Here is a 26,695-nt window from a genome sequence, read left to right as displayed (position 1 = left end):
TTCCCTTTCAAATATTCCTCCATTCTGGCCTCCATGCCATATCAAAACTGCTCAAAAGTCAGCTTTACTCATTTTCTCCACTTTTTCAATCTGTCATTCTTTGTCTTACTTTAGTCAGGCATTTTCCTCCATTTTTTCTGTGAAATGTGCTGTCATGAAGTCACAAGTGATCTCCATAATGCTAAACTACTCAGTTGTATGCCCTCATCTTACTCACTTCACTGGCAGCAGTATTTGGCACAGGAAATAAATTCCTTCTACTTGAAAATCTTTATTCACTTCCATTACAAGACACAGTCTTCTGATTTTCCTCTTACCTTACCACAACCCACTTCTGATTAGTCCTTGACTAACTCCTCTCTAACTTCCCCAAGTCTATAGGTGATATTGCCTCAGAACATAGGTGTCTGCTTCTTTCCATTTCTATCTACATGCCCCCTGAGGTGACTTTATCTCATCCCTTGACTTCAAATTGTATATTCAACCCTGAATCCTCTCCCTGAGTTTCAAAGTTACATATCCAATTGCCTTAATAACATGTAATCAGATATTTAAAACATGTTCAAAACAGAACTGAATTCCTCCAAGCTGACCTCTTCTCCAGACTTTCCTATCTCAGTAAATGGTATCATCATTCACCCAGATACTCATATGAAATACCTAGTAAGTAATCGTGTTTTTCTCCACATTCCCAAATCCAATAGAGTAATGACCTTCCAAAATTACAAATCATATCATGTTCTTGTCATAATTCTTCAATAGCTACTCATCAAAATTAAACTCCAAACCTCTTAGAATGACACCAAGAATCCTGCACAATCTACCTTTGCCAGCTTGTCTCTCCTCATCTGCTAATTCTCTTCCCATAATTCCTAGTACTCAAATGACAGAAATCCTCTGCTCTTTCTCATCTACACAAGTATCTTCCCATTTGAGGATTTGGCTTTTGCTATTCCTCCTTCGGGAGCATTTTTATTTTTTATCCTCATCTAATTTACTCTTATATATTTGTTACTCTCTCTGGGCCAATATAATTGTCCTCTGCCTCAGTCTGTTTACTAGTCAATAACTCTCTATTCTTTCCCTGTTTTTTTTTTTTCCTTACTAGAATTTAACACTACCGAAGTCATATATATTACTTGTTTACTGATTTATTTTCTGTGAAACATCTAAAATGTTAAGTTCCAGGATGGTAGGGATTCTGTCTTACTGCTATATCCACAATGCATATGAATCCACGAAAACCTGTTCAGGCCATGAATAAATACATTCAACATGACATAAAATATATTTAAAAACAAGAGAGAAATTCACAGCTAAGCAAAACAAGATTGAATTGAATAGCTCTTTAACGGCAAGAATAAAAGGAGTTAGTAATACAATGCCTGAACTTCATAACTCAGTATGACTTCTGATTTTGAAAAATTCTCATTGGAACTTGCTAAGTCGTCCCTCTGGAGTTGTCTGCCTACTACCAGTAGTCAGAAAATAAATATACATCCCTGACCCCAGGCTGATATCCTTTGCATTTTTATTCATTTATCCTTAGGGATAACCAGTGTTGGATTCAGGGAAAATGAAGAAGACAGACCTCATGGCTTACTGATTTTGGAGAGTAATGATGGACTTAGAGTTTTCTGAGCTAACACAGTGTGTCAAATTGGAAAAGTATTGTGTAAAATAGATAACTAATGAATAAAAAATAAATTATTACAATCAGAAGTAAGTTGAATCTATTTTAAAAAATAAAAATAAGGGGCGCCTGGGTGGCTCAGTAGGTTAAAGCCTCTGCCTTCGGCTCAGGTCATGATCCCAGGGTCCTGGGATCGAGCCCCGCATCGGGTTCTCTGCTCGGCAGGGAGTCTGCCGAGCAGACTCTCTCTGTGCCTGCCTCTCTGCCTACTTGTGATTTCTGTCAGTGAAATAAATAAATAAAATCTTTAAAAAAAATAAAAATAAAAATAAAAATAAGAAAAGTTTGCTCATGATGGTCCTAAAACAGGAAGTGACATGTAATTTTGAGTATGCCAAAAGATTGTTGTTTGGCATACACAATTACAATGACATGTAGAAAATTTTTTTAATTCTATTCATTAACATAAATAAATTTATAGGTTCTTAAACAAAATTCTGGTCAACATCTAAGATGCTATCCACTAGTGGTTATTACTCCACACCAGACATATTCAAGGTATTTTGTTAAAGACTTACCACAAAGAAAGTTAGATCTTAAAAAAGGAAAGAGAAAAATAAAGATCACCAAAAGGTAATCTCTATGAGAATTTAAAGTTCCTTATGTGATTACTGAACCCTGAGTATGAGAAAACATGAATTAATCTTATTTGTTTGCAAACTATACATTCTATACTTAAAACACACATAATCACACAGTTTCTCTTTCACACACACACACAGCCATGAGATCCACCTCATATTAATCTTTTCTGCTTGAACACAGAATATTTTACTCCCAAGCATAAGTAAACTGATTATCCAAACAAGATAAAGTATGTGCACAAAAAATTTATTCTTAATTTTAAGAATAGCAGCATTAACACACCACTAACCAATCCCTCAATTTCTCCTGAAGCAATATTGAAAAGTAGGCTCTTTTTTTTTTTTATAACAACAGTAGAGGATGAATTCATTGTATTTAATAAGAATATGAAGGCTTGGGAATAGATAATTGTTCTTGAGTATATTTTCCTTCAAATGACACCTTGAGACCACTTAACATTCTAGCTTCCTCTTTTGCAAAAAGAGCAAAGCTGGTGGCTCAGTAGTTGTACACATATTATGGGAAAACTCAGTAATGTAGATTTCATTGTCCACCATTTCCATCTAGAATGAAGGATGCAAAGATATTGTAAGTAAGATACTTTAGGACAGAGAGTTAGAATTAAAAGTATGGACACTGAACACTATGCCCTATGATTTGGTCTGTTTTGCTTCTGAGGAGTCTAGTGTCAAAATGACCCAAACCCACACAAATGGGTGAGCTAGTGAGCCCAGGCATAAGTTGTTTCCTTCTTCTCTCTGCTTTTATCACTAGCTCAGGAGGCTTACCTCCAAGTCCTAACATTACTTCTCATCTACTCTGATTTTTGAGTCATTTTGCTAAAGCATTTCTAGGGTCTCCTCATCTACAAAACAAAGAGTTCTGTGTGTTTCATAAGATCCCCTTCAAAACTAATATTCTCATTTTTAATTATATGTCAAATTAAATTCTTATATTTATTTAAGGTTTATTATCCTTACCTTGGAATTAAGCTCATCTAAGAGATAGTAAAATGAAAATTAAATTTACTTATTCAATACTAAGTAAAAGATTGCATGCATGTAATAATTAGCCAACAAAAAAAGATTATTCTATAGATAATCATGAAGATAAGGTATTCTTGATCTGTGACCACTTAAGCAGTGAAGTATTTGATAAGTATTCATAAATATGGTGATCATTTAATATAACAGGAACTTTGAAAGTTCTCCTTTCCATCCTCAAGCTGTGCAGAACCCAAGCAGCAAAGTATCACTGCAAAAATGAACAGAAAGAATCCCAGATATATTCTGTAATTTACCAACTTTATTGATGTCTTCTAAAACAGATTGTATTGTGAAAGGAAATGTGCTTTACAGTCTGATCCATTTGAGTTCCAGGTCCAGCTTTGTCACTTACCAGCTGGGTGACCTTAAGCAATTAAACATCCACCAATTAATTTTAACTTTAGAGGGTAGAAATTCACTTTCCTTTACAGTACTATATTCTCAGTAGCCTTGGCATATTGCAAATATGTGTTGAGTATTTACTGAAAGGATGAACTTTTCAGACCTGCTTTTTAATTAGGCAATGAAGATAATAATATCTTAATGCTCTATTTTAAAACTAAAAAGGAAATTTTCATGAAAGCCAATGACATAGTGCATGGCACTTTGTAGGTGTTTAAAATACAATGATTTCTTACCTTGACCCAATGTAAAATAAAGCTAGGTCAGGTAAAGAGCAGGTATTTTTCTTAAAAAAATACTGATTTTAAAATCAATTTCTATAAAAGCAATGAAACATGCCAATATACAGTTTAACATCAATTAGATTTCATTTTAAGGGATAACTCCTAATGCTATAAAACTTTCCGTTCATTATTCTCTCAGTCCAGCAATTAAAGAGCACCATTCTCCATGGCTCTTTTGTGTCATCTCATTAATATCTGTGAACAGTCTCAAGAAGAAACTTCTGTTTAAAGCTTCTGTATCTAGCTTTGCTAGACACCTGGATCCTCAAGGTTAGAGACAGGGCCTCACATAGAGCACCTGGCTGAACCATATGAAATTGCTGATATTTGGCCATTATAACCCATTGGAATGGTAATTCCACATGGTTCAGCCAGTAGCTAGTCAATAAATATTTAATTTTTTTAAAGTAGGAATCAACCAGTAACTTTACACTTAGTTATTAATTCTTACCATAAATTATAGAGTTGGCTTAAGAGTGATGCTCCAATATATGATTATAAACATAACATAACAATAAACTAAGATCATCAAGCAGAATGTCTACTTTATGCTATTTGTTCTTGTAGCACTGAAACTGAAACCTAAGAATATAATTCCTTGCTTCCATGATTTCCTTTAGATAAGATATTCCCCTCCCTGCCTACCCAACAACTTCAATAACATCCATTCTATCCTACTCTTCAAGATCTAGGTCAGATGCTACCTCCTTCATAAACCTCAAGCAGGCATGCCCTTCCTATGCTCCCACTCTGCACCTCTCTATACACATACCTTATTGGAGTACAGAACTCTGTTCTTATGAGTGTGCTCTGCTTTTGCCTTATTTGCAAGCACGTCATTATTTTACAGGTACACTGAAAGATTCCTTGGTTTCTCAAGGTCTTGCATTTGAAAAATTCGCTGACCTTATTTTAGAATTCCCATATATGTAAATAAGACATAACAATCGACACAGCAAGCCCTTTTCCCACACCTTACCAGAAAAAAACAAATAAATTTCTAGATTATATAAAAAAGAATGAGAGATTTTAGGTTACTGAAGATATAAACAATATGACAATTGTCAGCCATGTTTACTTCATTACTAGGTATTATTATACAACAAATACACAACTTACCAGTCTCAGAAGTCCTTACAGAGAGTAAAGAAGATAACTGATTGCCATGACCAAATCTGGTATATGACCTGACAGAAATGTTGTAGAAGGTATAAGGTTTTAAGTCCCTTAAGATTATGTTTGTGGTTGAGGTGTTCTTCATAAACAAGGCATCTATATTTTTATACAGCACTTCGTAAGCAACAATAATCCCATTGGGTTTCTCAGGTGGTGACCACTTCAAATTTATTTCACTTGCAGTAACATCAATAACTTCAACATCTTGAGGTGATGATTCTGGCACTGGGGGATGAAAACAAAATTTTAAATACTGTATTTTTCCATGCTAATTGCTTCAGCCACTAAGGAACATGAGGTAGACAGCAGTAAGCATGCAACACTACTTGCTTTTTTTTTTTTTTTAATTAAAATTACACCTGATATTCTTACCATCTTCTGGAGTTCTCACAAAGATGTCATTTTCTTCAGACAAAGAACTTTCTCCAACATGGGTTGAGGCAGCCACTCTCATTTTGTATTTTGTGTATTTCTTTAACCCTATAATGACAATAGGTAATCTGTTTAAGATCATAAAATAACATTCACGGATTAGGGTCATTTGACACAGGACTAGTGAAAATAATTTATTTGGGAGACTGGCTCTCCAAGTGAGTTTCCATGTAATCCCAGTGTTCCAAAATTCCTTGGGCTTGAGTACCTTCCCATGTTGATATTTTACTTCTTTTCTGAATATTAAGGTAATCATCTGAAGCTGAAAAATAATTTTTGGCACACTGCAAGGACTATGTTGACCTGGCACAAACAGCATTCAACTCAGTTACTTCAGCTGATTTTCACATTCATGCATTTAAAGTTTTTAACACTTTATTTCAATGTACCAGATAAAAAAATTCTCTGGGTTAAGTATGTCCGTACAATACTTGTGGTCTGATTATCTTTTTTGTAGATAAATACAGATAAAGAAAAACTCATTTAATCAAGGTATTTCTGCATATTTTTCAAGATACCCATGGCAGCACAGCATAAGGAAATCTGAAATATGCAGCACGTGTCCTGCCGTGCTTAAGGAGAAGGAGATGCCTGTTTTCATCAGAAAAGCAATGTTTTAAAAAAGATTGTTCTACCTGTTATGAGAAAGCTGTTGGCTGTAGTGGTCATCTGGAATGCTCTATTTGTATCCAGTTCCATTGCATAAATGGTATAATGAGTTATCTTTCCATTGGGATATTCTGGAGGATCCCAGTACAACAAAATAGATGAAGAACTAATATTTTTGTAGTTTATAATTTGAATGGAGCTTGGCACTTGTAAAGAAGAATGAACAATTAATGTGAACAAAAAGAAAATGCATTACAATGTGTAAGAAAAATACTTGCAGGTAATTATTTCAAAGAAGATACATTCTTACCTTGCTCCTGTGTCCTCACATTGAGAACCGTTGGTGGTCCTTCTCCCATGATGGTGAAAGCAGATACACTAATCATGTGCTCAGTGAAAGGTACAAGCCTCCTGATAACATAAGACAGCTGTTCAGCTGCAATGTCAGTGATATACAGATTCTCTGTAGTTCCTATTTGAAATCAGTTTAAAAAAAATCATCAAAATTATTTTTTCTCACAGAGTGAAATCTTAAACTTGATTTCACATTAGTCATTAATTTCTCTATGTACTTCTTTATGCAAAATAATGAAGATATGTGTGAATAATAGGTATGTATAATTAATAATACATACATCCTGGAACATGAGACTAGTGTTTTGGAAAATATAGCCTCCTGAAAGGGACTGGCTAAGAATTCTTTTCTGAAATGAAAGATGAGGTAGTAATATCAAATTAAAATGCTCTAAGTCAATGCTCTGTTGTAATGTGAATGTTACCAAAATGAGAATTATTTGGACTCAAAAATCACCATACCTTTATTATACTCTTGGAGGTTTAAAGCAAGCATGCTAGGGTAACTTACACATAAATATGTCTGAATAAGGATTTCAACAAATGTTAATTTCTTTAAATTAAGAACCTGTGCTTCCAACGATGTTAAATAACAATTAGGCCAAACAAATACCCAAGGAAACATCTGTATCAGAAATTGTAGGTATCTTAATTTTTGGTCTTGCTCTGGTCTTTGCACAGGAAAAAAGTGTATCAGTAAATGAAATAAACATATATTGAATGTAATGTGATTTTTTTTTTTACTAATTCTACCATCATAAAATAACATAACACTTTTAATTTGGAATGAGATCATTACCAAATCAGAAAAAAGGCAATGAAAAAAAACATTCTTCTCACTCTTAGAATAACCAGAGAGATCATTTAGATCTTGTGTTGTGTAACCAAGTATTTTTAATTTGCTATCTATGGCATTCTTCTCTTAGAAACAATAAGATCTACTGACCCTGAAAAGCAAGTGTATACACTAATGACATCACCACATCGCTGGGGTCACCTACACCTGTTTATCACCGCATGCACTAGAGTTGTAACTTTCTGACCTATTTACCTTTAGTGACATTTGAAAACCTATTACTCAAAAGCTGCAGAGAGTGGGAGGCCTGTAAATGATTTGAAGATATGTTAATCCCTCCCCATCACACCTGCTTTGGCAACTGTAATAACTGATTGTCTATGCAGCTTGGCCAGAGACTCTAGGGTGCTACTTTCTCTAGGAGGAAGGTCAGATGGGTTAGGAGGGGCCAACTCCTGCCTGTGTGGCATTTCCATTTGCTGCATGAGGTTATCCAACAGTTGAAGAAGAAAAAAAATCTGACTCCAGCTCATGAACCATTAATAATATGGTTGAACTCGAAGCTAAGGTTCATATCTGGGCTAGCTAGGACTGGTGGTTTGAAATGCGCTTCAAAGAACATAAAAATTGTACCTACCAATTGCTGAATGCTGGTCTTTAGCTCTGTTCCTCACAGGAAAGTTATTATGTGCATGGCTGTTATATATAGCGGAAGCAAGGGAGTACAGGTCTGAAGATATCTCTGCTGAACCCTCAAATAATTCTGCCATTGACTCTACTATGTTCACAGTTTCTGGAGTCTTAGGGTCATCTGTATACTGCAGTTAAAAACAGACATTTACAATGACTCTAACAGTTACACTTAATAATGACTTCACTCAAGTATTTAACTTAAAAAACTAGTAACTTTGGAATCACACTTTTTAAAAAGATAATATTATTTCCACGACTACTGTTTTCCTTTACATTCTCAGATTTCATCCTAGAGCTATTAAATTCCTGCATCATTTTAACACATCCTGATCACTCCATTATTTAAGAGATCAATACCATATTGTGGGATGAAGGGGATATTTGTTTCTGGTGTGAGTTACTTTATTGTAAAATTAGTCATCCACATACAGAAGTTTCATAACTAAACTATTTTAAAACTATTCACCCCCAAAAGTAAGTGTTCTGGGCACACTGCCTTGTTAAAATATGTTTTGCTTCTCTATCTTTGTGTTTTTCATTTGCACATGAGGTGTGAGAGGCTTTCATGCCCGCCTGATACATCAATAAACAGTAGTTTATCTTTGATCAAGGGAAGTTACAGACATGAACAAAGCTGAATGGCAATAGCTTTCAAATAGCTTGTCCAAGGCTCTGGACCTAAAGAATATTTTAAGTAACCGTGATTGCTCCTACATCCCATAACATACTTCACACATGTCAAGTTCACCAAAGTAATCTATATTGAAGTGAAAATATCAGGGGCACATTACAGATAAATAAAGAAAGAGTTTCTATTGGGATAACAAGATGACTCTCTCCCTTCTCCCTCCCCACACAGCATAACTGATAGAGGAAAGGGTATTTGGGCCAAATACTATTAAGTATTTTCTGTAGTTTTTCAACCTCGGAAATAACACTAAGTGTAATCAAAGTAAATGTTGCCTTAAGAGACTTAGCAACCAAATGAAATGTGTGGACTTTGGATTCTAATTAGTACATACCTACCAACACAGTCTTCAAAGATAATCAGGAAAATTTGAATACGTTCTAGATATTAGATGATACCAAAACAATATTAGTAATTCTGATACTCGTGGTAATGGAATCGTTATATGAATTAAAAGGTCCATAAGTTTTAGAGATTTGTTCTTAAGTAGGCATGTAGGAGCAAAATGAAGTCTGGAATTCATTCTAAAATATGTCCAAGGCAATAGTAACAATGGGAAACAGCTGATGTTGGTATGGCAGGATGTTGGTTACTAAATCCAGGTGAAGGACTAATAGGAGGTTATTACATTCTCTTCTCCACTATTATATCTGTTCAAAATTTTCCAAGATAAATCATTTTGAAAAAAAAAATTGCAAGAACTACTTGCTTTTGGTCCATTCCTTTTCAAGTTCTACTTCAAAATTCACCTTTTTAAGAAAAGCAAAAATGCTTTTTGCATTTATTCCTTCCCAACTCCATGCTCTCATATCTCAAAACTTATAATATATAATAAAGGTTTTATTTATGTAAATAAGTTTTGATACTCTTATTTTTAAATTATCTTACATGTTTTGGGGTTGTCTTTAGTCCTAGAGCCAAAAACAGGGTTTTATTCCTAAATAATATCAACACTTAGTATTTTTTTAAAAAAGTAAGAGGTGTTCAGGAAAAATTTCAGGAAGGCAAGAAACTTTAAGGCAGTTTGTTTAACCATCTACAAAGATAGGCCATTGGAATATTAACTTTTCTGAGATATGAAAGAATGGAGAAATGGTCTAAGGGAAATCTTTAGTTCTCCAAATGATGTTTATAAAATAAAATTATCTAAATCTTGTTACATTTTTAGCCAGAAGAGTATTGTGATGGAAAGCAGGGGGACACCTATAAGATCTATTCTAAAATTGTTGCAAAAAGAACTCTGGAAAGGGAACTCTATATGGGACAAGTTAAAGGTCTTCTATCTTCCAACGGCTCACTTCAGTTCTGCCTCCACAAGGAAATCAGGGAGGGCATGAATCACAAACACATAATTCAGAGATGCTCTGGTATTCCAGTCAATAGTTTATGCTTGAAACACACAGCTGTTTCCACTATCAATCAGCCATTCTTTGAGAGTCTACTGTGTACAAAGCACTACAGAAGGTACAATGAAGTAGTACAATTTCCCCCTGAACTACAATTTTGCATTAAATCTCCCAATATTTTACACTCCATATCAGATACATTATTAAGAGTAAAGCCACAGCATCCCATCGGTTAACTAAGTTAAGCATCTCTGTTGGCAACGGCCATTTCAATAAAAGAATTGACCTAAATAATTTTGACTTCCTGAATTTCTCTCGAATTCTGGTATTCTGGAAAGACCCTTCCTAACTGGGGCAATGATTTGAACATTGGTTTCACAACAACCCAGAATATTATTTGTTATCAATGAGAGGGCTGTGCCATGAATATTTCTCACACTTCACCTCTCTTAAAAAGACAGCAGATATTAGGTTTTTCAAAGAATGAAAAATAATTATCTCAAGAGCAAAAATGATGAGAAAGAACTAGAACTGAAGAAAGTAACTAGGGGGTGCCTGGGTGGCTCAGTTGGTTAAACATCTGCCTTTGGCTCAGGTCATGATCCCAGGATACTAGGATCGAGCCCCACATTGGGCTCCCTGCTCTGTGGGGAGTCTGCTTCTTCCTCTGCCTGCCACTCCCCTGGCTTGTGTTTGCTCTCTCTCTCTCTGTGTGTGTCAAATAAATAAAACCTTAAAAAAAAAATAGTTGGAAGGGGTAGAAGTGGACGTGAGAGAAACAGAAGGGAAAAGAAGCCCACTGCAACCCCTAAAGGTTTCAGACTAATTGAGTTAGTCCCAGGCTCTCAACCTCAGCACTATTGACATTCTGTGTTAGATAATGTTTTGTTGTGGGAAGTTTAGCAACATCCCTGGTCCCTACCCATGAGAAGCATCTCCTCAGTTGTGACAAAGAAAAACGTCTTCAAAGGTTGCCAACTGGAGAGCAAAATCTCCCTTGGTTGAACACAATTGACTTAGGAAATGTCACAGTTAACCAACATGAAAGGCCTCTCATATGTTACCCAGGAATCTTTGGAATTTATGTGAAAGAATTACAAGTTCCTCAGAGTTAAATTCCTAATCCATCTGTATAAACCAACCTGATTCTATGTGTAATTACCTTCATTATAGCTAATGTGATTTTATTTCTTAAAAAAACTCCATTACATCTATCAATTTAGACTCACTGGAAGTCTACTGGGTTAAATTAATGAAACAGTTGACTTATTCTTAAGAAAGGCTTCTATATTTTATTATGAACTATAACATGATTTATGCTGTTATTAAGCAGTGGCAAAAAGAAAAGTCTGCAACTAGTGTATGTTTGGAAACCTAATGGATATGGTATCCTCCTGCATATTATTTGGGTGACAAATCCTTAAGGCTTAATTCTTTTTCTGTTCCTAATGGTCAATAGTAAACTTTATCACAAGCATTCCTAAGCTACCCTTAAGTCCTGTCAGCTTCATTCCATAGCAATTGGTCAAGCATTTAGCTGGCTTTCTTCTCATGTTCACCAATGACAAAGATTGAGATTCTTGTGAAATAAATCAGATGAAAAGATGTATCTGTATGAATCTCAGAAACTCATAACATTAGGCAGCAAGATGATGTTTTAGGGGAGAAAATGCCCCAGGATTCTACCAGAAGAACAAGTACAGGATGATATCTGAGTGTAAAATTCAACTTAAGAGCAGTCCATGGAGAGATGACTTAAGGGTTTTACAGACTTTAGTCTCAGTGGAATGAGTCTTGCAAAGAAATTAATTTTATTCTTTGCATTGAAAGAAGTAAGAAACGAACATCAAGGTAGAAAATATTTCTTCTCAATATGGATCTAATCAAATTACATATGGAATATTGTGTTCAGAAAATTAAGAGGCTCATTGACAAACTGGAAAATATACATAGGAGAGTAATCAATAATATGATGGATCCAGAAACCACAGCTGATGAGAAACTGAGGACATTAAGCCTTAGGGAAATGACCATAGTTTTCAAGTGATAAAAAATTACACTACTGTGTACTATTGTTACTACTACAAAGAATGACATTTAAAACTACTATGTGTCAAATATAGTGCTAAGTACTTTCACTCATATATCACTTCATTATAGCACAAAGAGGTATCAAGAGCTTAATTTTACAGTCATCTGTTCAAGTTCACAAAAATAGTCATAGCCGAAGTAGGACTGAAACAGATTTCTCTGGTTCCAAATTCCAAGCTCATACCATGTGAGTCTAGAGAAGAGAGAGGAAACAAACTGGTAAACATTAGAAGACAAATAGTTCAGTTCCGAACAATTAGAGAACAGAGTAGTTTCTTATTCATCTGTGTATTTCCTGGACCTAACAGAATGTCTGGAACTTTGTAGTTAGTTAATAACCACATGCCTGCGAGGTCACAAAGAAGAATATTTTCAAGTTCATAGAATAGGAGCTGTTTTTATGGTAGCAATTACCCTATTATCAGAGCTGATCAAATATTTTAGCAGAGTCTGGATTCCCAATCATTTATTAGGCATGTTATACATGCAATTCATATATAAATTTGGAAGGTGAAATAAAAGTCTTCAAATGTAGGCGCCTGGGTGGCTCTGTGGGTTAAGCCTCTGCTTTCAGCTCCAGTCATGATCTCAGGGTCCTGGGATCGAGCCCCACATCGGGTTCTCAGCTTGGTAGGGAGCCTGCTCCCCCTTCTCTCTCTGCCTGCCTCTCTGCCTACTTGTGATCTCTCTCTCTGTCAAATAAATAAATAAAATCTTTAAAACAAAAGTCTTCAAATGCTGAGATTTAATTTTCTAATATATTTTTCAAGAATTTGTTTAAATATTGAAAATGAAATCTTATACATGTTTCAGCATACTCATATAATCCCTATTTATTAAGAAATGAACAAACCATAAAAGGTCAGTGGAAAAAAAATTTCAATAAGGATGACTCACTTTCTACCATGATACTAAGGAGTTAGATTTCTTTTTTTTTTTTTAAAGATTTTATTTATTTATTTGACAGAGAGAGATCACAAGTAGGTAGATAGGCAGGCAGAGAGAGAGAGGAGAAAGCAGGCTCCCCGCCAAGCAGAGAGGCCGATGCCGGACTCGATCCCAGGACCCTGAGATCATGACCTGAGCTGAAGGCAGAGGCTTAACCCACTTAGCCACCCAGGCGCCCCAGGAGTTAGATTTCTTAAATAGATATATACTTTCTCCATCTCTTCTCAATTTTTAGTTACTTTGCATTAGAGAGAAGTATAAATGATATACTTAAACCTGGAAGGATTATTCTAATAGATGTGTGAAATATGTAATAGTGGGCTGGGACAGTGTGGTGTACCAACTCTCATGTGACCCCCCCCCCCCCCATTATTCCTACCTGCTGCTGTTCATGCATTTGTATAATTCCTATGGTTGTGTGGGAACTATGATTTGCATATAACCAATGAAACAAGGCAAAGGTGGGAGGATGTCATTCCTTTGATTACATTGTACCAAACAGATTCCCCTTGCTGGCAAGCTGAACTAAATGGTCACTTTGGGAAAATCCTCATGACCATCTTCCTGTGGGAGGCCTCTGTGAGCTGGGACTAAGGCTAGCATCCAGTCAAAAAGCTGAGGCCCTCAGTTTTCCAGTCAAAAGGATATTAAATATGCTGATCCATCTGGAAATGGCTTCTTCCCAGTCAAGCCACCAGACGAGAACACAGCACAGTCTCTGACCGCAGCATTACAAGACCCTAAGCAGAGAATCCATCTAAGCTGTGTGGATTCCTGACTCAAACTGTGACATAATAAATTAATATGAGTTGTCTTTTTTTAATAAAGATTTTATTTATTTATTTGACAGACAGAGATCACAAGTAGGCAGAGAGGCAGGCAGAGAGAGAGAAAGAGGAGGAAGCACGCTCCCCGCGGAGTAGAGAGCCTGATGCGGGGCTTGACCCCAGGACCCTGGGATCATGACCTGAGCCGAAGGCAGAGGCTTTAACCCACTGAGCCACCCAGGTGCCCCTAATATGAGTTGTCTTGAGCTTGTGGCAAATTGTTATACTACAATGGAAAACTGATGCAGTAAGACAACAATAGTCCAGGTAAGAGACTATGCAATCCTGAGCTATGGTGGGGACACAGGAATGAAATATAGATGTATGAATCACCCTTTGGAGGTAAAAATAGCTGGCTTAATCTTGAATGACTACTCAACGCTCGGTATAACCCAAGTCAGAGGTAACCCCACGGTTTTGAACTTTTACGACAGAAAGGTAACAATGCCATAATCTGAAAAGAGAAGTATCAGGCATATAAAAGCACCATAAAGGCCTTCTCAGTGCTCAGAAAATGACCTTCACGTCAGAGACCTGTGGTGTCCCCAGTCCAAAGAGTAAAGGAATTCTAAGCCTAGTTATTTGGTATCTAGGGTGCAAATTAGTCTCTCTCAAGACTTCATTCTTCATAACTGAAACTATTAATTGTCTTTCTTCTTGTGTGTCCCGTGGAAACCTTCACAGGTCTCCATTGCCATCCCTGGATCTGTCAAGTTATCTGTTCCAAGCTGTATCCCAGCTTTGTCTCCTCCTACTGGTCATTAACCAAACCATTATCCATAAAAGGATTTTGTTTGTTTGTTTGTTTTATGAGGAAAAATGAGTTTAGATGAGATAAGCCCTGACAGAATCTCTCTACAGATGGTTGCCATTAGGAATAGAGTATCAGAGAAAGACCAGAGTAGAAAGCAAGGCAAAGGGATCATTCAGGTAGGAAGCTGTGATTGAAACCGTATGATCATCAAAAGAAAGTGTAAGAAGAAGGCTGAAAACAGGACTGGCTGGAATACGTTTATAATGAAGGAGTTAGAAAATTATAGGAGAACTAGCTGTTTCATTTTTTTTTTTTTTTACTACACAAGAGCAAAGTTTTGCAAAGTCACAGCATATGAAAGTGGAGGAAGCATGAGGCAGAAAATAATCAAAAGCTGAAGAGTAGGAGAGCAGAAAAATGGATTTTGGAGGAGACAATAAAGATGGGGACACTTAAAAATATATAACCACCTTATTTGACACTTAGGTCACTGGTGACTTCTAACAAGATTTTAAGGACTTTATAATTCTTATGAAAGAGTGTGGAGGCCATACTTTGAGAAGTCGAAGAGCGAATGAAAAGTAAGAGCCCTTATCCGGTATCAAGGTCAAAATGAAGTGTAATAAATGACTACACTAAACCAGAGGTTTTAAACTATTATTTCCCCTACTCCTCACCCTATAAGGTAGGTCTATAAGCCCTGATTTTAAAATGAGGGTACCAAGTCTCCAAAAGTTGACTTGTCCGAGGTTATAGAGCTAGTATAAGGCAGAGCCAAGACTAGAACCAAAGTCCATTTGGATTTAGAGCCTCTGCCATATCTCTCTCCCCAAATCAACTTCCTGAAAGATGAACCCAAACATCAGTCACATGGGAAAACAGAAATATCAGTAATAGACCTGATCTGATAAAGAAAGATACCATCATAGAAACAAGGAGAAGCAATGTGTTCTTTTATTGAGAGAGGCCAAAGAAACTAATAATGTGTATCAATCAGAGTGAAAGTTCCAATGCCATGATTAATAATCACAACAGTTCACAATTATTTAGCATAGCACTTATTACATACCACATACTGTTCTAAATTCTTTTGTATGCATTAAGCCATTAAATCCTCATTAATACTTTTGTTATAGGGACTCTTATAATCTGTATCTTTGAGAAGAGGAAACTGAAGGTCAGAGAGGTCAGGCCAACTTCCTAAGGTTAAACCAACCATAATGACAAAACCAAGGTTTAAACCCGAGCATTCTGCCTCCTAGAACCATGCTCTCAATATCTCTACTGTAGAGCCCATTAAGTGACCAGGATCTAAACCCAGATTTATAGGACTCCAAAGCTCATGTTCTCTTCAGTGTATCATAGGGATTACAAGCCATATAGACAGAGGCAGAATCACAAAGAAGTCTTTCTAGAACATCTTAGCTTCAAGAGAAAAACAGGTGTATCTGGCCATTCAACAGATGTCATTAACAGAAGTGGGAGATCTGTCACCTCATCTCAAAACAGCTAACTATCTAATTTAAGACCGTCTCAGCCAGAGCAAAGGTTTAAGCTTTTGCTCTTTGCCTGAATTGTCCACTAGAGTATCAGAGAAAGCTTTAACACATCTTTTACACACAGAAAAGGAGTAAACATAGGATTGAATTTTAATCCTGTGCTGGGGATGTTGAATAATTGGGAGTTGTACATCTTGGGCAGCCAGAGTGCTTTGAGCCCACAGTAACATCAATTTTCAAGGGTGTACAAGAAGTGAAAGAAAGTAGAGACTAGAAATAGAATAGACAATATGTAAGGGGAAAAATAATAGCGCAGCTAGAAAAAGCAGTGATTCTGGACCAAAACAGTAGAAGTGAGTTGATGAACAGCCATCAGGTAGCTCCTACAAGGCCTGTTATTGGATTCATTGGTCCTAAGTGCATTTATGTTTGTATGCATTCTTGGATGTGACTAGTGTGCAGGTTTACAGGGCTCTCACAGGTGAAGAGCTGGCTGGGTAAGATGAATGAAGACAGGAAAGGGAAACCAGTGTGGCCCATATTTCTAACAAAAACAAAGGGGAAGGGGTGCCTGGGTGGCTCAGTGGGTTAGGCCCCTGCCTTTGGCTCAGGTCATGAGCTCAAGATTCTGAGATCAAGCCCCACATGGGGCTCTCTGCTCAGTGGGGAGCCTTCTTCCCCCAACCCCACCCCCACCTGCTTGTGATCTCTCTCTCTCTCTTTCAAATAAATAAATAAAATCTTTAAAACAAACAAACAAACAAAAAACCAAAGGGGGAAAAATAAGACTTCCATTGTGAATAGAGGCAAACACATTGTCCTCTTATCGTTTATCTATGCATGGCTTAATCTCCATAATTTAGTAGGTGTTTTTTTTTTAAGATTGATTTATTTATTTGAGAGAGAAAGAGTGAGTGAGCAGGTAGAGGGGCAGAGGGAGAGGGAGAGAGAGAACCTCAAGCAGACTCCCCTCACTGCAGGGAGTGGGACAGGAGCCCACCCTCACAACTTTGAGATCATGACCTAAGTCTGACACTTAACCAACTGAGCCACCTAGGTGCCATCTGCTTTCTTTAATCAAACATACTTTGCTTTTTTTTTTTTTTTTTTTTTTTGAAAAAAAATTAGCTCCCAAAGACTGAACAGGACAAGTCATTTGTCAACAACTACAAAATACTTATAATCTGGCAACTGTTCCAAATTGCAAGCAAGCCTAAAAGGAGTGTTTAAATCATAACAGGAGTTTCTAAACAATTCATTAACTGAATTACCATAATAATATTCACTTATGGAAGCACCTTTAGTCCCGCTTAATTGCTCAATTAACATTTTTATATGCTGAAAAAGAATAATAGCATTTAACTAATAATGTATGTTCTAAAATGAAATATGACCCAGTTGGATGATCTTTATAGCCCAAATTTACTTCACTTTGTACCATGATGCTTGTCATACATTTTATGTTTGAATGCTGGAAAGTCTTCCAAGTTATCAGGGCCAAAACCAAGGAGAAAGGGTTCACCAAGATGTGAAATGAAAGTGAATACCTCATCTTTTCCTGTGAGCAAAGTATTTTCCAGAATTACTCCTGTCTCTGAAACCAGAACTTTGACTCTGTATTGGTTAATGATTCCATTTGGTTGTCGTGGTTTCTTCCAAGTAATTCTTATTTGTGTGGCTTCTACTTCTGCAAGTTGTAAATCAAATATTGCACCTGGAACTTAAAAAAAAAAAAAAAGAAGAATAAGGAGGGGACGAATTTAACAGAATATTTTTAAATCTTAAAAATTCCCTAAATTCTTAGCTCATCATTAGAGATTTGTAAGGAAGTCTATTAGAAAATAGACTACAACAATTATTTATTAACAAATATGTATAAGATTCATTAAATAGACAGATAAAGTTAAATTTCTACATATTGTTCTCAAAAATGTAAATAAGAAATAGGATAACATAGAGTTATTTCCTCAAATCAGAATGTCATAATATTTGTTTGAAACAAATTCATTAATCAAAATAACTTCCCAGAAAAAGCTGTTTAGGGATGATTAATGCCCAGCAGAAACCCTGAAAGCTTTATAAAATTATAACAACATATCAAAAAATAATATCAAGAAGACTTTGCCTGAAATGAAATGTAGTTGGTAAATTCAACTAGGTTATCTTTCAACTTATTATATGAGATTGCTTGAAGAGTTGATTGATTTCGGTCTGCTGATTTTACAAATGAATTATGAGAGTCTCTAATTTCAGGTACTCTTACTCTTTTTAGTAATAAAGAGAAACAGAAACAAACTAACCACTGGCTTACAATAAAGCACCAAGTACTTATGTAAATTGTAGTTAGAAAGTGACCATGAGTGACATCCAGTAACCCTCCCAGTACCAAAGGAGTAATAATGGATCAAGGATAAACATGCCCTTTTGTCTACTTTTTGTTTATAGCTAGTGTGATTATGTATAGCCAATTTACTCCTCCCCTAAGTTTGCTAACCTATAAGATGGGTAAAATTATACTGCTCTTATTACTATGGAAGGTTACCATAAGGAAGCTTGAATGAAAAGCTCAAGAAAGAAAATAATATAACTCCTTATGATCAAGACGTAGTAAAACATCAAATTCATTTCCTTAAGCTATTTCACATTAGAGTAGTTTTAGCAAATATCATTTAGAACAATGGTACTTTAGGGATATAATATAAATAGAGAATGACCCTTTTCCCTTTTAAGATAACAGAAAGGAATTGAAAATCAGTGTCACAACTCTTGTAAACATGATTTAAAATTAATGAATATAATTATGCTTACCTCAACCATATAGGAAACTGTAGGGATTTTTCATTCCACAGATTTGAGGTTTTTTGTCTCTATGAAGTAGCCATTTAAACAGCCCCCTAGATATTGTAACAATATAAGTATTTCTAAATCTTTCTAAATAGTTAATGGCTAGATGAATGAATGAGTCATTCTTGCCTAAGATTTTCATTACTACTGCAGCCAATATTTTTGTGTCCAGCACATAGTAACAACTCTGCTCAAAACTGGAATATAGGGGCGCCTGGGTGGCTCAGTGGGTTAAAGCCTCTGCCTTCAGCTCAGGTCATGATCTCAGGGTTCTGGGATCGAGTCCCGCATTGGGCTCTCTGCTCAGCGGGGAGCCTGCTTCTCTCTCTCTCTCTGCCTGCTTCTCTGCCTACTTGTGATCTCTCTCTCTGTCAAATAAATGAATAAAATCTTAAAAAAAAACCTGGAATATAAACATGGAAGTACCACTGTAATTTGCTAATTCTTTAAATCTCCTTTTCTAAAAACATTTCCGTATTTCTTTATATAGAAGGATAACTCTTTAGATTGATCTCTCCCCACAGAACTTCTGATCTGAAGGAAAAACAGTTTGACATTTGAAGGATGGAGGAAGAGTTCTAGACTAGGACCCCATAATCACAGATTCACTCTATCATCCAGCAGACTGAGCCCTCAGCTTTTGATCATTGTTCTAGGCTCTTGGGGATCGAGCAAGAAATAAGATAGATAAAAACTTTTGCACAGGTCACCTCTTGTATAAGTATATATAAAATAAATATTGTTCCTAACATATACAGTCCTTATGTTTCTATCATATTTACCAACACACATTTTTCCAAAGGCAGAGCAACTTTCCAATTGACTGTGTACTATGAAAATAACATACCCATTTAAATAGCAAAGCTCCCATTCCACCTTTCTTCTACATTTTATTTTAGAGTTGTTATGTAGACAAAGCCTTGGCCAGTATTTTATCATGGAAGAGATCTGGCATTTTTCCATTTAATTTGATCTTGTGTAGAACTTCAACTGAAGAAACAAATTTAATGACTACACTGATCAGATTAAGAGGTAAGGAAACCCTGCCTACCAAAAAAATAAGTAAAGTGTCATTTCCATTTGATGTAACACATTAACCTAGTGAATACCAGAAACTACCCAGTACAGCCAAAAGAAAAAAAAAAAAAAGTGTGTGTGTGTGTGTGTGTGTGTGAATTTACTATGCCTTATTTAATCAAAGAGAGGAAATCTTGTAATTTATAAGATATTTTTCAAAATAACTTAGTAAGTATTGCTCTATGACACCAATGCCTTAAATTACAGTTCAAGTAAAGATTAAGTTGTTCTATATTACCCTAAAAATGTACCCCTGTATAAGAATGACTGTAAGTCTCTCTCTCTCTCTCTCTTTTTCAATGAAAGAAGAAAAAGCTTGGGGGGGCAAAGGAAATGACTCCATTTGTCCTTGTCCTTGTCCTAAGAAGGATACTTGATCTGTTACAGCAAAAATTCTTATTAGGAAACCAGAGAAGTATGGATTAAATCAGATTCTTTTAATATTGATACCAAATTAACTAAAGAAAATAAAAAACACAAGGCAATTATTCATGGTTCAGCACCGATTCTGAGGTGTAGTCTACAGGGACTTCCTAAGAATCATTCTCAAGTCAATACATCTATAAATTTTATTAATAAATGAGAAACAGAACAGACATATACAGGATAAATAATGTTCCAAATGAGTTTAAGCTTTCAAATGAAAAAGTGTTAGAAAAAATAAAATGGAGACACTGGTACAGGGGAAAGAAAATATATTAAAATAAATTTTGCCATTATGTAGGATGCCTGGGTGGCTCAGTTGGTTGAGCATCTGACTCTTGGTTTCAGCTCAGGTCATGAACTCAGGGCAATGATCTCAGGGTTATGAGATGGGGAGCCCTGTGTCAGGCTCTGTGCTCAGTAGGGAGTCTCCTTAAGGTTCTCTCCCTCTGCCCCTCCTTACCTCCTTACCTCCTTATTTCTCTCTAAAATAAATCAATCTTTTAAAACATAAATTAAATGTTGCTATTGTCTAGCAAATTAAACTAATTTGTTAAATTTTAATTAAATTAAACTAATTTTGGAAAAAATCTATTGACAAAAGTCATTGAGAACCCTGAAAATTTGAGACTTTCTCTGATTTCCCTACTAATGATTATACTATTTGCAGAAAGGAACAAGTTGAAGGACAAAAATCTTCATTTTCATAGTCTATTTATAGAAGAATAAATACGGATTTCAATACTCTATTTGCTTTTAAGAAACAATGTTAACCTTCTTATGAGATTTCAATACTAGTGACAGAAAAGTTATTAGGTGATATTGAAGCAACAAAGTTTTACTTAAGATTTGTTTAACCATCCCAAACAAATAATAAGAAAATGCTGATGTCTATGTTGTATACAATAGCACTGTCTCATTTTGGGGTAGGCAACTCCATGATACTTTGTAACATCGGAAATTATTAAACTATCTTTGTTTTCCAAAACCATCTCTTCCTCATACTTATGTAGAAGTCTGCTCAGTAAAACATTAATGTATATATAGGAAACTTATGAAATGTACAAGAGTACTGCCATGACATGATGTTGACTTTCATTGATCAAAGTAGGCTATGGACTATAACATTCTCAGTGTTAATGAAATCAGCCCCATATTACTATAATAGCATATGTAATTGTCTATAAGAGAAATTCAACATAAATATATAAATATGTATATTTATATATAAATATATAAATTCAACATAAATATAAAATTCAACATTTTTTCCATGACTATCTGGAGATTTGTTAGAACACCGGTTGTTTTAAAAAACATTAATTTAAAAATTGGTCCTAGTATATTTTTAAATAGATAATCTACTTTTAAATATGGAGAAGAATATAAATTGGGTAACCTTAAATAGAATACAAAGAATCCAGCTGTATTAATAAATGAAAAAGAACAGCCTAAAATTAATATATCAAATTAATATATCAATTTTAACTGAAAGTATATAGTTCTAGTGAGTTATTAGATTGTTCTCATATAGTTTAGAGATTCTCTTATTGCAAAGTTTTAATTAGCAGGACTAGGACTAATTAGTGTTGTCAGAAGTTGAAAGCTACATTTACTGCATTTGCCACAGCATTTCACTGAAGCCCTTCCTAAGTCTGAACTATCCCAAGAGAACTCTATGGAGGAAGGCTGGCATGCAGAGATAAGAACCATGCCATTGCTGCCCTTAGTGGACCCCCTGCTGCCAGTGGAACCCCCTGAGGACCACCTGGATATGGTCAGGATGGTAGTAAGATAAAACTCAGGATAAATTGTTTATTACATAGGGCAAACAAAGTCGTTTGTTCAAAATAATTTTGTGTCAAAAATAAGCCATGTGAAAAATATAGAACAACAATTTAAATTTTTATTATTTTGTGAAAAAAAAGATGCAAAAATAAAGAAAGAGGAATGAACTCTTTTAATGATGTCCAAAATCAACAGCATGAGAGCATATGTGGCAATATATTACCTATTTCCCTATTTTTGCCAAATGCTATCGGCCAAAAATAAGGACAATAAAAAAATAACCTTAAATTACCGATTCAACTTAGGGGTGCCAAAACTGGCTTGATTTGAAGGAAGACAAAAATTGTGAATTTATTTAACTGCATGACTTAAGAATAAAAATTATTTGGCCAATTAAGTGGTTTGAAAAAATGCTATTAGGGGCGCCTGGGTGGCTCAGTGGATTAAGCCACTGCCTTCGGCTCAGGTCATGATCTCAGTGTCCTGGGATCAAGCCCCGCATCGGGCTCTTTGCTCAGCGGGGAGCCTGCTTCTCTCTCTCTCTCCCTCTGCCTGACTCTCTGCCTACTTGTGATCTCTCTCTCTGTCAAATAAATAAATAAAATCTTAAAAAAAAAAAAAAAGAAAATGCTATTAAAATCAAACCGAAGGACTCTAGACTAATGAGGGCCAGGTCACTCTGCCATTTTTGGTAGCCATTCATAAAGCTGTCTAGCTTTCTAAGAAATGCTTAAGAGCAGTTATTAGGTGAAGGGGAGATTTAAGGTGTAATGGAAATAAATACAAAGGTAAGACTTCTGACAGAAACACAATGGAAAAATTTTAGTAACGAAGAAATGAAAACATTTTGCTTGTTAAGTATACATCTCTTTCTTAATCTGTGTATTGAAATCATATACATATCAGCATTTTCATTTGATATAAAACATAATGTTTACATTCTTTAAACAGCAAAATATTAATAATGGTTAATTGTTCTTTGAAGGGAAGTACAAAATTCCCTAATAGTTGCTGCCCTCTAATGGTCAGATACTTGAGTGATTTATCTCTGTCTTGATGAACATAAGCCCAATCTTTAGTTATATGTGCATATGTGCACTTGCACACATGTGTGTATTTAATTTACAAGTTCTTGTATGTTAGCTATCACACAAAATCTGGAAATTTCTCCAGTGTTAATGTGCTTGTATTAAAATTGTGATCTTCTCAAATAATTGCAATCCCTAAGTAAAAATGAAGACATTTTAGCAAGTTTGATGTGGGCTAGGAAAATAAGTTGTGAGATAATGCAGGAACATTTTTTAAACACCTAAAACTGTGACGTTTAATACATGATAACAAAAACTTTCTTTAGGAGAGCTATTTTTGTAATTGTTTCAGGATGTGCTTGCTAGTAAACTTGTATTATGCATCCTCTAGGAATCCTCACTTGCTTAATATATCCTTTTGTTTAAAAACATATTTTGTTAGAGGCATTAGGAATATATGGATTCCCCTAAACATCATTCTGTGAAAAAAATCTATTCTATATTGAATAATGTGAGTCAAACAATGTTAAATATGTTTGTTTTTTTTCCTCGGACCTCTTGAGGTCTTGCCAGTCTTCACTGTGAGTCTCAAACACACTGACACTACAGGTAGTACTTCCTAACCTTGCTTGATCTCCAGTTCCTCCATGAAGCATGCTGTGGGTTTAATGTTCTGAGGAACACATGTTTGGAATGCATAGGTAGTTATCTGGTAAGGAAATAGCATGAAATAAGTAAATATAAACCAAATAGCTTCTAATATAATATTTAACCAATGCAGTAAAATCCACAAACAGAGTAAAATATCTTATGAGCACACTGAAAAAGATGTTTTTACCTTCTGGAGGAGTGAATACTGAAATATTTGTTTTGGGTCCAATTCCTACACTGGTCTCAGCGGCAACATATACATCGTACACCGTAAATGGTGTTAGGTTAGTGAACGCAAATTTAAGGTCTTTTGTGCTATTATCCAAAATTCGACCTATAAAAAACAAAAGATACTGTGAATTATTTTCTCATTAGGCACATAATCATATTCACATTTCAGCAGAGAACCAAGAATAGCAATTAACGTTTGTTATTACAATTTTAATACATTATAATTACAATTATTTCAAGTTTCAAACATTTAGCTTAGTGGTACATTGATATCAGGTTAATTAAAACAATGGAAAGAACATGAAAATCTCCTGGTAGTCAGAATAACATTAAATCATAAAGCCCTATCCAATTACCATATTACTTTTTGACATTTTTAAAAAGAAAACATTAGATTTTGCTAATATTAAAATAATGACAGTATTTTATACATAAATTTAGTTAATTAAGATGCTAAACATTCTCATTATCTTTTATAAAAAGACATTTTTAGAAAATACTTGTAGTTATGCTTCTGAGCAAAACTCCTTCTTAATAGCCCAACGTCAAAATTCTTTTAATCCTCAACTTTACCTCTGAATAATTCTTTCATTTCTTGCTATAGCTGAAACCTGGCTCTCCCCTAAGAACATGGCTTCTGTTTCCCGAATGGTCTAATTTATCTCACGGTCACCAAGTGATGAGGCCTTCAGGTGTGGCATGTGTTTCCCCAGCACCTCACAGTCTGGTTTTAGACCAACCCACCTCCCTCCTTACAAAAGCTCACAGCTTTCAATCTCATGTCATGGATGGTCTCCACCAGCCCTCCTTGTTGCTGTGATAGATCTAGGCCTAGGGTCATTCACCTTCATTCTGGATGGTTTAGTGCCTGCTTCAATGTCACTGTCTTTAGTGCTAATTTGTGGTGATTTCAGGATTCCCTAGACTTGGTCCTTAAAACACTCCCAGCTCTCCTCAAATAATCTAATCTACCACCCTATCTTATCCACTCCCATAGACATCACTACTGCCAATAACTGCGAATCTTCCATGATCCCAATTTCTTGCAACTCTCTCTGACTTATTCTAGAACCCCAAAGCAACAATTCTTAAAGTTCATTGGGACCTCCAATCCATTGATCGTACAAACTATTTTATTTTATTCTGCTTGGTTTGGTCCCTTACCACTTGGTTTCCACTATTATCCAGCCTCAATGGCACTGTCAATTAATCACTACCTTTACATAAGCCTTCCTTTCCCTTGCCCTCTTCTTGTTGAAAGGAGCTGGAGAAAAACACAGATCCACTCTGATTGATATCACTTTATTCACTACCATACCCCAAAGGAGCCCTAAATTTTGCCTAGCCCCCTATTCAACTTCTGTGACCCAATCACTCTCTACTCTTCTGGTTGATTTCTTTTGTAGAACATTTTAGGAAAGAATTTTAGAGTTTACTTAATTGACTTCCAGCAATAATATATCTGAACCCCTCAAAATATCTGATAAGGGAACATCCAGGTCCTGCTTGTTCAAAAAGATGAACTTGCTACATTATAAAGTTGCCTGTATTATTTTTAGAGAGGTCTAATTATTAGAAATGCACTCCTTGTTCTAAGCAGAGATTTGAACTAACTGAAGTCCATTGTTCTTCATAAACATATTTGCAATTAAGTAAGTCAAGGTCCTCCTGTTCAAACATTTGAGGACTATATGTCCTCTAACACTTCTCCTCTTAGGAGTTACCTCATTCTCGTAGCTTCTCCTCATGAAACATGGAACATTAACAATGTTTTGCCATCCGTATACTTATTTATGATTTTAAATAAAAAGTTCAAAGAGGCTCACCTCCCTTCTTGCTTTTCTATTATTTGCTTCAATTGTAAGATCTTATTAAAAAAAGAGCATGTTACTTTTAAGAACTTTGAAAATACTAATGTGTTTTGTATAATTCTTACTCCAAAAGGTAAACACAAAACTGGTTTGAGACTTACCTGATGGTCCATATAATTCAACTCTGTAACTAAATTTCCCTGTTACTACACTAGGTGGGTCCCATGAAATTGAAAAGGACTTCCCTGTAATGTTGCCTGTTACACAGTTTTGTGGTGGTCCTTCAGGCACTAAAATGGTTATAGAAAAAAATGAATAAATAATATATACTTAAAATAAATGAGCATTTTATTAAATATACACAATAAAACGCAAAGTCTGAAAGAAAATAAAATATCACACTATGAGCAAAGGGTTTTTTAACTTTAAAAAAAGGAAAAATGAATAAATTGAAGGATTTAAATAAGGCATGCTGGATCATCAGATGAACTACTTATTTGCAACAGTTACTACTTTAATTTAATGTTGTCTCTGACTGCACAGGCTATTTCGTTCTCATTCTAATATTGTTCCTTGTATAGTTACATTGTCCTGATACACACCTATATATTGAATTCAA

General features: G+C 35.4%; 1 protein-coding gene across 1 annotated transcript in view; it reads right to left on the bottom strand.

Moving 5' to 3' along the window:
• PTPRQ (protein tyrosine phosphatase receptor type Q) overlaps positions 1–26,695 on the bottom strand; it is a 196,395-nt gene that overhangs the window by 159,100 nt on the left and 10,600 nt on the right. Inside the window, exons 7-14 of the mRNA XM_047741655.1 lie at positions 26,238–26,366; positions 24,222–24,368; positions 17,771–17,943; positions 8,015–8,195; positions 6,538–6,699; positions 6,254–6,433; positions 5,559–5,666; positions 5,130–5,411 (exon numbers count right to left, since the gene is read on the bottom strand). Coding sequence (XP_047597611.1) covers positions 5,130–5,411; positions 5,559–5,666; positions 6,254–6,433; positions 6,538–6,699; positions 8,015–8,195; positions 17,771–17,943; positions 24,222–24,368; positions 26,238–26,366 — 1,362 coding nt within the window. The remainder of the gene's footprint in view (positions 1–5,129; positions 5,412–5,558; positions 5,667–6,253; positions 6,434–6,537; positions 6,700–8,014; positions 8,196–17,770; positions 17,944–24,221; positions 24,369–26,237; positions 26,367–26,695) is intronic.

This window comes from Lutra lutra, chromosome 8 (genome assembly GCF_902655055.1).
Source record: "Lutra lutra chromosome 8, mLutLut1.2, whole genome shotgun sequence".
Classification (NCBI taxonomy): Eukaryota; Metazoa; Chordata; class Mammalia; order Carnivora; family Mustelidae; genus Lutra; species Lutra lutra.
This window is presented reverse-complemented; position numbering and strand designations above follow the sequence as displayed.